At 59.1% G+C, this 11,336-nt stretch overlaps 1 protein-coding gene across 1 annotated transcript; it reads right to left on the bottom strand.

Moving 5' to 3' along the window:
• Positions 1–7,056: 7,056 nt before the first annotated feature.
• PSMF1 (proteasome inhibitor subunit 1) lies at positions 7,057–11,330 on the bottom strand. Its single transcript, XM_006030550.2, has 6 exons — positions 11,226–11,330; positions 10,918–11,000; positions 10,032–10,223; positions 9,317–9,370; positions 7,481–7,639; positions 7,057–7,322 (listed from the first exon to the last, which is right to left on the bottom strand). Exons 1-6 carry the CDS (start codon positions 11,256–11,258, stop codon positions 7,271–7,273), a joined length of 573 nt encoding a protein of 190 aa, XP_006030612.2. The 5' UTR covers positions 11,259–11,330; the 3' UTR covers positions 7,057–7,270.
• Between the last annotated feature and the right edge of the window lie 6 nt (positions 11,331–11,336).

Below are 11,336 nucleotides of genomic sequence, written 5' to 3'. Positions count from 1 at the left end.
TGCGCGCTCTTCGCACGAGGGTCCGCGCTGCGCAGCGGGAGCCCCGGCCCGCCTGCCGACTGCCGACCCCGGGCAGACGCCTCTTAGCAATAGCGAGGGTAAGACCTTCTCCGGCACCTCCTGCAGACGGCCAGGGGCAGGACCCCCGTGCCACGGATGTGCGGGAAAGACCTCCTGGAGACAGCAAGGGCAAGGACCCCCGTGCCACGGATGTGCGGGAAAGACCTGGAGACAGCAAGGGCAGGGACCCCCGTGCCACGGATGTGCGGGAAAGACCTCCTGGACACAGCAAGGGCAAGGACCTCAGTGCCACCAATACGGGGTAAAGACCGTCTCCTCCTGGAGACACCAAGGGCTGGGACCCCAGTGCCACGGAGCATCCACACCAGCAAGTCCAGAGCCGGGGATGCCATCAGCAGGGACAGCCTATCTCTCCCTCCAGAAGACAAGGAGGTACTTATTTCAAACGCCTTTCACTTTTTCAAACTTCTGCTCCCCCCATCCTTCTCAGGTTCATGTCATTGCTCTGTGGGGCTGCCAGAGGAACGCAGCCATGCCACCCGATCCCAGCCTGGACCTAAGACGGGGACCAGCAATAAGGCGCAGCGTTCTGCGAGGAGGGGGGAAGAAAGCAGCACCAGCAGGACGTTGGGAGGGGAACAGTTGGACAGCTCTGCAGTGCGTTGCTGTCAGTAATGAATACAGAGCAGGACAGACTTAATGACCCTGTCTCCAGGTACCCCCCGCGCACACAGAGTCAAGACGAGCTTCCAAAGGCTGCGGCCTAAAAAGAGCGGCTGGAACGAACCCTGCAGCGCGCGGGGGCTTGGACTAGGTGAGTCTCCAGGCCCCCCGGGCCCGGGTTCTAGAGTTGCACCTTCTCTAGCTGTTTCTGAGTCTTCGGTACCAGCCTGGCATTTCCTTTTCACAGCCTGAAGTTAGTTCTGGGTCCCGTATTCGTAAGACATGAGCCTTTTATCCTCTCAGCCAGCTCGGTGCAGATCCCTCGCAGTTCTGGATTGTTTACCAGCATCTAGAAATCAGGATCTCGTGTGCAGACGTCTTCGGCTCTCCCCGCTCAAGGGTTTGGGAAAAGACGACTGCCAGCCTGAGCCAAGGATGCACTAATGTCAGAGGGCTTCTCTGTTGTCTGCAGTCGGTTATAGATCAAGTCTTGAGTACCTGGAGCATGGCCTTCTTCAGCTGCTAGCAAGGGGAGCAGGAGGAAACCCCCGCTGTGCAGGGCTCACTGGAAGCGTTGTCCAGGGCTGGGGCCTCCAATGCAATAAAGCCGGCGGGTCGGGTGTCACCGAATGCCCCCACACCACTCATTGCCATCTGTGCGAGACAGGAGTGCTCTCTGGAGCTGCCAGGAAGGTGCAGACAGGCTCAGCGAGAGCAGCAGACCCCTATTCTCCCAGGACTGGGCTGATGTCAGCAAAGCAAACAAGGATTTGGCCCTAGTCGGAGCCCGCCAAAGGGCTTTTAGAGAAGAGCTGCTGTCAGAGCAGGATCCGCCACAAATGGATGTCCGGATGAAAGAATAAACCTCTCCAGGGACTCGAAAGACCCCCCTCTCCTGGCATTTCACCGCTCGGTGACTAGGAGCCCAGTGCAGGGAACAGCGCTGCTAAATAACACGACAACCATCTATTTCTGTCACTTTAAACGCAATGAAATGCTGCTTACATGACGAAAGGCTGAACCTGCTAAGAGATCACATCTGCCGAACACCTGGTTAATGTGAGTATCAGACGGGCTCCTTTTGTATTATAATGTAAGACTGTTTAAGAAGAGAATTTAATGGCTTCAGGCTGTCATTGCTTTGCCAGTGTATTACTGCATTATCCCTTAAGAAGGCATGGGGAACTGGAAAAAAAGAAATCCCCTTGATCGAAATATAAATATTTAAGATGAATGGAGTGTATTCAGGGAAGAATTCCATTAGAGAGAGGCTGCAGCTTCTAAAATCTCTGGGAATGGAGAGTGCTTTAACAATGTATCTGCCAAATGCTGGTAAACTCTAAGGTACGGTCAATGTGAAGCATCTTCAGATTCCTGGTAGACGATCACCTCCGATACGTGCACAGAAAGCCCCCTGATTTTGCTGGGATTCAATGAAGCCAGCACTTGCTCTTTTATACGCTGCGCTATATTTCTGTTTCCTGCTCTTTCTTCTTTTCTGCTTTGCCCGGCGACACTTTTGTTTAACTCGTAGGACAGAGCAGAAAAGCAACGGGGAGCTTGAACCATGGAGCGAGCTGAATAACATGCGACAGTGCTCATGGCCGTGAGAATGAAACACACTCAGGAGTGGAGGGAAAATGAGCTTGGAGGGACCTGTTTTGTCACCGAGGGGCAGGGCTGAGTCCTATTAACAGAGGCATCAGTCAAGGATCAGGCTGGATTTGCTTCTTTTTTTAGCCCAGGTGATGTTGCCTTAAGTGAATAAGCCACCGGCTGCCAGACTGGGAGGAGCTTTGAGATCACCTGAAAGAACTCATGGCTCTTTTCATTCCAGATGGGAGCCAGCCCACGTCCCCTTCCTCACACGGTCACGAGCCGGTTGCACTCCCAGATCATTTCCCACTTGCGTGGAGAAGCAGAGGTTGCTTGCAGCGTGGGTGATGTCCTTGTGTTCGCCGGAGGGCAGGATGGAGATTATTCTGAGAAGCTGGGAGAGGGCCGTTAGTTAGTGCCTCCATTCGGCAACCACTGAATGAATCTGGAGGGATTTGAATGTGCCCATTTCTGCCTCTGGACTATAGAGAGAAGCAATGCGCATCCCATGCTTGAGTGCATCTGCTTGCTAGCGGTAGCTGGCAGGGTGGTGCTTTATCCTTGCAATGCTGGGGTTCATCAACTGGGATTAGCAGCCCAGGGGCCCTACTTCCCTGCTGCAGGATCTGGGCACCTTCCACTTCCCACCGTGGGAATTCCCCATCCCTTGCAAAGGGTGAACAGACTTCTCTGTGTGACCAAAGTGTGGCCGATGGAGTAGAGCATCTTTCATGGACGGGGCAGCAAATGCACTTGCACACATGACACCGGGGCGATTCATACTGGGATGTGTGGCTGTCACATCCTGTACCACGTGAAGGATAAAGCTGGATCCTGGAGGGTGTCACCTGGAACTGCTGCAGTAGCAGGTACCTTAGCACTAGGAGCTGGAGAAAACCTTTTGCATGGCTGCAAAAATCATTTCCAAGAGAACTGAGCATGTGAGAGGGGGGAATGGGGTCGGGGTGGGATATGGCACTGCGCAGTGAGACTGTAGGCAGTGTAGGGCACCCTGGGACTATGGGATGCGGGTACTGGGGTGCTGGACAGCATGAGAGTGCAGACAAGCGGGGCCCAGGACTGCTGCATGGAAGTGTGGGGTGCAGGCCTATACTGCATGGGAGCATGGGGATACCAGGGGCTGGAGTGGGTGGCATGGGGGGGGTCTAGCGCATGGGTTTTAAGGTGGGGGGTAGAGGGTGCTGATGTGCATGGGACAGCAAGGAGTGGTAGAAGTAGCGTGCACCATGCAGCACGGGGCATGGACAGCACAGGGCACCAGGGGCCACGGGATTGCTGCCGAAAGGAAGTGTATGCTGGACTCTGCCCCCCCCCCAACCCGACTCCCAGGAGTGGAGAGAGAGGGCCTGACTGTCTGTCCCTGCCCTTGGAGCAGTCACCGGGGGCTGGCAGACAGACAGGCGCCTGCCCCGGGTCAGAAGGACAGGCTGCCCAGGCCCCCTCTGTGCTGCACCGGAGCAACCCAGACCCCACCGGGACCCATGCCAGGGGCCCTGCCCCACACTGGCGCCGAAGAGAGGCCTGAGGACATGGGAGAAGAGAGGCCCTCAGGACATGGGAGAAGACAGATTGAGCCGAAGCGTTTGTCCCAGTTCTGGCTGGAGCAGCTGTTACTGTTTGGTTTGTGACGGCTCCAACAAGGGCTTCAGGCTGGTTCTGGGCATCCGAGCATCCTTCCAGGCCCGTCTGCAGGCTTTGCATGGTAAGAAATGCTGCCTGTGAGCTGTGCCTTACCTCTCCAGCCAGGAGGAATGGGAGCACGTGACGAGACCGGGGAAAAATGTGCAGCATTGCTTCCTGACCTCTCCATTCCACCAGCCTCCCTGGCCTTGGCACATGGTGCCCAGGACACCAGCCAAAGCATTGCAGGGCATTGCACTCCACCCACCTCTTGCAGGGCGGCAGTTGATTTGAGTCCCAGTCTGAGCTGCAAGCTGAATTCCCCTGCCTTAGAAACCCCATGTCTTCCCCAGCTCCTCCTGGGGACGACGCAACAGTGGCCTTGGTTATCCCAGCGGGGGAGGAAGAATCATTTTACCAGTCAACGAAATACCCCTCTGCCCCCGTGACCTTCCTGCGTTGCAGCAGGTGCAATATTCTCTCCATTCCTCCTGCGTGACACAAGGACACCGACGGTGCTGCCTGCTCCTGGGACTTCTCGCATCCAGTACCACGTCTGCATCTTTGACAGTACATCCCGTCCCATCCTGTCTGTTCCCGGGGGGCTTGGAGAAGGGGATGGGGTTCTGGGCAGAGGGTCTGTAGCCAGCGTGCGTGTCTGTCTGTCTGTCCGTTCTGTTGTGTCATCTTCCTCGGACTAATTAAAACTCTTCCTAGAAGGCCTGGTTCCCGTTCTGTCCTTTGGAAATGCTGCCCCAGGGGAGCGGGCTGGCTGGGCTGCTCCAGGCTTGAGCGGCAGCTGCTGCTTTCCTCCCAGGCTGGTGTCCTTTCCCCATGGGTGCAAATGAAATGCTGATAGCAAGGGGAGCTGCACCGCAGGCACTCAGTGCAGGGGTCCTTGCCAGCCCCACCTGACAGCCTCCTTGGGTAGTGTGGGAGCAAGGTGCTGGGAGCTGCAGTCACAGGCCGGCTGGAGTTAAACACTGCAGACAGAAGCACAGGTACCAGGACACAAACATCTCTCCCAAAGCTGCACGTGGCCATGCCAACGCCGGCTGCATTTCCTCCTCCTGAAAGGTTGCAGAGTAAGATTAATGCACGCGGCTGCCAGGTGGCCCCGGTCGTGGCTGATAAGGCTGGTGGCTGAGCAGGGGGTGCAGATGTCCCTTGCAGATCCCCGGGTGCCGCAGGGAGATTTCAAAGCTCCCATCCCCAAGTGAAAGCCCGATCCTACCACAGAAGGGCTCTGCCCCGTGGCTGTGGCTGTCCTACAGCACTTCCACTCTGCAGGCCTGAGTAAAGACTAGATGTTTGCTGCATTGCAGCCCCACAGCGGGGAAACCACTGGAGCGTCCACGTCTGCTGGCTGTGGGGGGCAGAGGGCGATGGGCACCTTGCCAGCTCGATAGCCTGAGGTCAGCAGCGTGGGAGTAGCTCCCATACTGCAGCCCACCGTGAGCAGAGGCTTTCCCTGGTTCTCCTGCAGCTACGGGCAGTGGAGAAGCAGGCTAAGCCCTGCCTGTCCTGTTTCCCTTTGCAAGACCCTGCCTGTGCAGCTCCATCCGGCACTTGGTGCCACGCCAGCTGTGCGTGTGTAGGGCACGAGCATTAGTCTGTGGCCATCTGCTGCAACGCACTGGCTCTGGCAGGGCCAGCGGGAGCTGGGCCGGCCTGGCCTCCTCTTCCAGCCTGATGCAGCCCCGCTTCTGCTGGGCAAAGGGCTCCCAGGGGAAGCCTGCCCCTTGCTCACACCTGCCAGGCAGGGTCCCAGGCAGGTCTAAGCCTGCTGGGGGGAGCACACTGGGATGGAGCTGGCCACAGTGCTGGATCCTGCCAGCACCCACACCCCTGTGCAGAGCCAGGATACGGCCATGATGAGCAGCTGCTCCTCTGCACCTGTGTTTATGACCAGCAAAAGGCAAGGGGCAGCTCCACTTTGACTCAGCAAGATGCCATCAACGTGGCTGCCGAGGAAAGGGAGCAGATGCAGCTAAATGGCTCCGTGGCTTTACTTTTAAGAGACACGTGGGGTCAGCCTGGCAGACAGCAGCAGGCAGGGGACCCCGAGGGCACCTGGGTTGCCACCAGCCGTGGGGCCTGCTGAAGATGCACCTCCTTGCACAGGAGGTGGCGGGAGGGGTCAGAGGCCAAGGAGCGCCAGAGCCGTGGGTTGCACTGGGTTTTATTGGAGTCACAAAGATCTTTCCAAAAAAAAAAAAAAAAATCCTCAAACCAAGAGAGAAAAAACAGCAAAAGTAACAACTTAAATCTTCCCAAACTGGGTGGTGATGGGAAGGAGCAGGATCTGCAGGACTCTGCCTTCGAGGTGCCTCAAGGCATGCCAGAATCACCTGAACCCAAGATTTATGTCGGAGGGATCCTGCCCAGGATAGGTGCCCTCCTGCTACCTGAACGAACAAAACCAAACCCAGCCCTGGACCCCAAAGCCCAGAAGCTGCATGTGCCCCCTTGCCCTGTGCTGGTACCACCAAGCGCTGGCCCAGGGGCAAGGCCCGACTCTGCCAGCACCCAGACGACGCAACCAGCTCCAGACTCAGCCCAGCACAGACAGCAGACACCTTCCCCATTTGCACCCAGTGTGCAGCCCACACCCCTCCCGTTGGCATGGCCTTCACCTGCCTTCCCAGGGGAGAGAAAGCCATTTCAACAGGGAACGGCAAACCTGCGCACACCAGTCCGGGGCCCGGATGCATCTGGACCCTTTCTTTTAACAGCAGGTTTTACTGCGGTGCCCTTTAAACCCAAGTGATCCAGTGATACCAGCTGGCATGTCCCCATTCAAACCCTTCTGGTGGGTGGGAGGTGGAAGATAGGCCTCACAGCCTTCTGCTCAATCAATAGCACAGGGCAGGGAAGAAGCAGCACAAGCGCCCCAGCACAGGCCCCTCCTGGCAGCCACTCACAGCATCTCAACAGGAACCACCGCACTCATTTGCTCCAGCTCAGCTCAGCCCCTGGCACGTGCCGAGGAGCAAATACTTGTAGCAAGAAGCAGCAGCATCAGGCCATGCTGCCTTGGAGAAAGGGGTGCCAAGCGAACCTGGGGACTGAATGCTTTCCATGCCGGGCTTGGACAGCCTTGCCTGGCGAATAACACCCCGGATGGCCGTCTACTCTGAGCACTGCAGTCGTATTTCGGCAGCTGAGAGATGACAGGGGGACAGGGGGAAGGCTGGGGAAGTGAGCAGACGTCCCTCAGAGCTGATGTGGAAGGCAGGGAGGAAACCTCCGCCGAAAGAACTGCAGTCCGCCGAACAGGGGCATGAGGGGAAGGCGCTCGCGTAGGCAGGGGTAACTCCTCTCTGGCGGGAGCACGGGCCGGCCCGCCTCACATAAACATGTCGTCGTATCCGGGAGGGGGGAGGTGATCCGGGTTGGGCCTGCAGAATCAGGAGACAACATTATGATTTGAGTTATGCCCCCCCAAAACCCCACCCACGGGGCAACAGGAAGAGGTCACAGGGCTCCGGGTCACCACCAGCAGAAAGAGCCCAGAGCAGCTGCCTTCAGCAAGGCTGGCACCCGTCCGAATACCTACCTGGCTGCATTGGAGCCTGGCGGGCCAAAGGGGTCAAACCTGGCGCCAGGTGGAACTGCCCCTGGAGGAAGCCGGCTTGGGAGGCCAGACGAGGGGTCGATGCCAGGCACCGGGTAGCCTGACCTGCGTGGGTCAGCAATCATCCCGCCGCGCCGGCCCCTGCGAGGGGGAAGGAAAAGGAGAACAGGGTCAGCATCAGCTCCATGGGGAGAGGCGCAGGATGCAGCACGACCTGCCCTTGGATGCTTGCACCTGGACGAGTGAGACCTGTGGCCCGATTCTCACGTGCAAGCAGGCCCCTGTGCTCCATGCTGGCGATGTAGCGCAGCCCCAGGGTGCTGAGAACCATGCCCTTCTCCTAAGGCCTGGCCAGGGCAGCCTTTGGGCCTGTCTGCCCTGATATGGGGGCAGAGGTGTGTTTGCTAGCATGACCAGAAACACGGCATGGCCTGCGCCGCACACTGATGAGCTGTGGACAGACCCCAGGCCCAAGGAAACCCCTCTTCTGTCTTAGGCCACCTTAACTGCCGGTGCTACCACCTCTACCCGGTGCCTCCTAGAGAGGTCGCTGCACTGAAGACGAAATGCCTTTGTGAGAGCAGTGGAGCACGGCGCCTTCCCCATCCCCTCTCGCTGCTACGTGGGGCTAAAAACAGACAACCGGTTGGATCGCATCAGAGCGTTTTGTGCTGCCTCAAACCCAGACGTTACAGACCGCGGAGCATTAGGTACCTATTCAAATCGATGCGTTGCTTTGGTCGCGGCTAATTCAAGCTAATTGCCATTCAAGCTTGTGTGTAAACAACTGTCCATGCCTGTTTGGATGTGAGCGATATGCCAGCCAACGCAGGGCCACATCCGACCGGGTGTCTGTTTTAGCCTAGGATCACTCTACGTCCACCCCTTGGCCCTTTTCCAGCCCTCCTGCCTGCCCTCCGAAAGGGCAAAAATCTGATCCCGGGCCTCCGGGGCAGTGAGGAGCTGGCTTGTGTCTCCAGGGGCTGGTTCTAGTGTAGGATCATAGGAAGGGACCTCACAAAGTCACATCTAGTCCAGCCCCCTGCTCATGGCAGGAGCATCCCCAACTAAACCATCCCAACCCGCTTTTGAAAATGTCCCGGGATGGAGATTACACAACTCCTCTGGGCTCCTGTTGCAATGCCTGACCTCTTTCAGAGTCAGAAAATTCATCTCCAGCCTAAATTCCTCCCTGCTGCCACTTGAGGTCATTGCTCCTAGCTCTGCCCAGCTTGGCTGTGTTCCCCTCTGACTGCGGATGGATTCCCCACAACAGGCGAGGCTGGTGCACGCAGCAGACGTGATGCATCAGTCCGGCATCCTCCTGGCCCCAGCCCAAAGGCTCCTGCTGAGCCCATGCTGCAGGGTCACATACGGGACCAGAGAAGGGGGCAAATCCTTCCCCCCTCCCTTCCACCAGCTTTAGGGGCCACTGAGGTGACAGCTGGCAACATGCTAAATGCAAGGCTTACACGCCCTGAGCTCCACGGTCAGCCTCGTCTTACCAGAGGAATTACTGCATGTTAAATGAATCCCAGCTGATTATTCAGGTGCCGCAGGCTGTAGGAGCCCATTGTGAGATCAAAACCACATTTGGGTTTTGCCAGCACCAAGGGGGAGTCCCTTGCCCTCTGCATGCAGCAACTGCCCCACCGGCATCCACGTGGGAAACCCAGGCATGAGTCGATTTAAGGGATTTTGGAGGCATCCAATGCATCCCACCCCACACAAGCAGGACACGGCTGCTTTCACTTCCAAGGGGGCACCGGAAAGGCTGTGGGGGTGGGCGGAGCGCCCCACCTCCCCAGCCATACTCACCCAAAGGGGTCCAGGTCCTCTCCGCCCACTGCAAAGGGGCCCAGGGGAGATGGCCTGCAAGACAAGACACAGTGACTGCGAGGCGGGACACCAGCTATACAGAGCCGTGCACTTCGGTGGGGTGCCGCGTGCAGGAGGGAGCAGGAGGATGTGGCGGGCATGCAGGGGGTGCGTGTCAGAGCGTGTTAGCAGCGGAGGCTGCGGTTCTTCACTGGGACCATGCCCAGCTCCAGTGTGCTGCAGACCTGGAGCCGGCACTGCCATGGCCAGCCCCAGGCACTGGGCCAGCCCCAGGCACGTGGGCACTGGGCCAGCCCCTGTGCACGTGGACTCTGGTGCCGTGGCCTGGAGAGCAAGGCGCGCAGGTCAGTGTCCTGTAGGGCCCAGGTGGGGAGGGGGTTTTCACAGGGCACTCTCCGGCCCCCGTTTTGCCCACAGCTCCTTGCCAGGGATGCTGGTGGCAGGGTCCTGCACCCCCACGACTCTGAAACACACCTGCCAGCTGAAAACTACACCCGCTGGCTCCTTCTTCTGCCAGCCAACGTGGGCAGACATGGGGTGAGGGGGCTTGGGGCTGCTCCTGCATCCTTCGGAGCCACGGTGCAACACCAAGGTTGGGGAGAAGACAGCTGGGAGGGGACATGGGGCGCATGGGGGCAGCACAGGTGGCCTCTGTGCTCTGCCACCCCCTTCCTGCCCCCTCCACCCCACTCACCAGGGGGGCTCCCTACTGAGCGGGGGCTGCCGGGGCGGGATCCTCAGGGGGTCGTAGTCGCGGTGGGAAGCTGGTGGGACCGTACTCTCCGGCTTGGACTCCTTCTTGTTGTCCTTCTCCTCGTCGGTCCTGAACGGGGAGATGATGCCCGAGATGATCCTCGTCCTCAGCTCCTCCACGTTCTTGTACACCCTGCGGGGACGGAGAGGGATGGCTGCTGGGCACATGCTGGGGCCACCTGCCCCACTGCCAGCCTGAGGGATTGGGGAGCTGAGCCATCGTGCTAGCACAGGGGTGGGCAAAATGTGGCCCGGGGCCCAGATGTGGCCTGCCAGGTCATTCTATCCAGCCTGCGGGGTCCCTAAAAAATTTAGAAAATTAATATTTATCTGCCCCCAGCTGCCTGTCATGTGGCCCTCGATGGCTTGCCAAAACTCAGTGAGTGGCCCTCTGCCCAAAATAATTGCCCGCTCCTGTAATGGCAGTTTGCAGGGAGGGCAGGGGGGAACAGGCGCCTCTCATCCCCTGGCTGGCCCCGTCCAGGTACACGCTCCTCTACCCTGTATCATCTAATGCTGGCAATGCCCCCGGGGAAACATGCCTCATAACGCTGCATCCAGGCTAACCCCCCCAGGGGACAGCGGGCAGCTGATCACCAGCTTCTTGCAGGACCCCCGCAGGGGTGAGTGCGATGGGAACGTGGCACCGCACATGTTCAAAATACCGCAAGGACCCACTGAAAAGCCCGTGGCCCCTTGGCAGACCCTGCCCATGGCTGCAGCTGCCCACATGTGGGTGCAAAGCTTCCCCGCTCAGAGCCGGGGACGTGCTGGGCTGCCCCTCCCCAGCTCTCAATGGCTCCAGCCCCGCTCGCCCCGGCGGTTACATGTGGAAGTCATCCAGGTGCTCCGGGTCCACGTAGTCTGCCACGTTCAAGGTCACGTCCGCCACCTGCAGCGAGCTGCGGTCCTGGGCGAGGGCAAGGAAGGGCCGTGTCAGCTGCCAGAGGATGGGAGCAGGCGCCACGGCCCGCTCCCCACCCGCGCTGGGGCTGCACACCCGAGCTGCCAGGGCAGCTGGGTCCCCGGGGCGCGTCTCCCAGCCCCACGTGGCATCGGGGATGGAGCTGCCTGGGCCCGAGGGGGGGCCCCGAGCTCCCCCCAGGAGCGGGCTCAGCCGGTGCCCGGGGCTCACCATGACATTGAGGATCATGCTGGTGTCCACCATGATGGCCTTGAGCAGCAGCTCCCGGCTGTCGTCCTGGGCCTGGTACCGCAGCGTGTACAGCTCCTTGTCCGCGTGCCA

The sequence above is a fragment of the Alligator sinensis genome, unplaced genomic scaffold, assembly GCF_000455745.1.
Source record: "Alligator sinensis unplaced genomic scaffold, ASM45574v1 scaffold1032_1, whole genome shotgun sequence".
NCBI classification, from domain to species: domain Eukaryota; kingdom Metazoa; phylum Chordata; order Crocodylia; family Alligatoridae; genus Alligator; species Alligator sinensis.
This window is presented reverse-complemented; position numbering and strand designations above follow the sequence as displayed.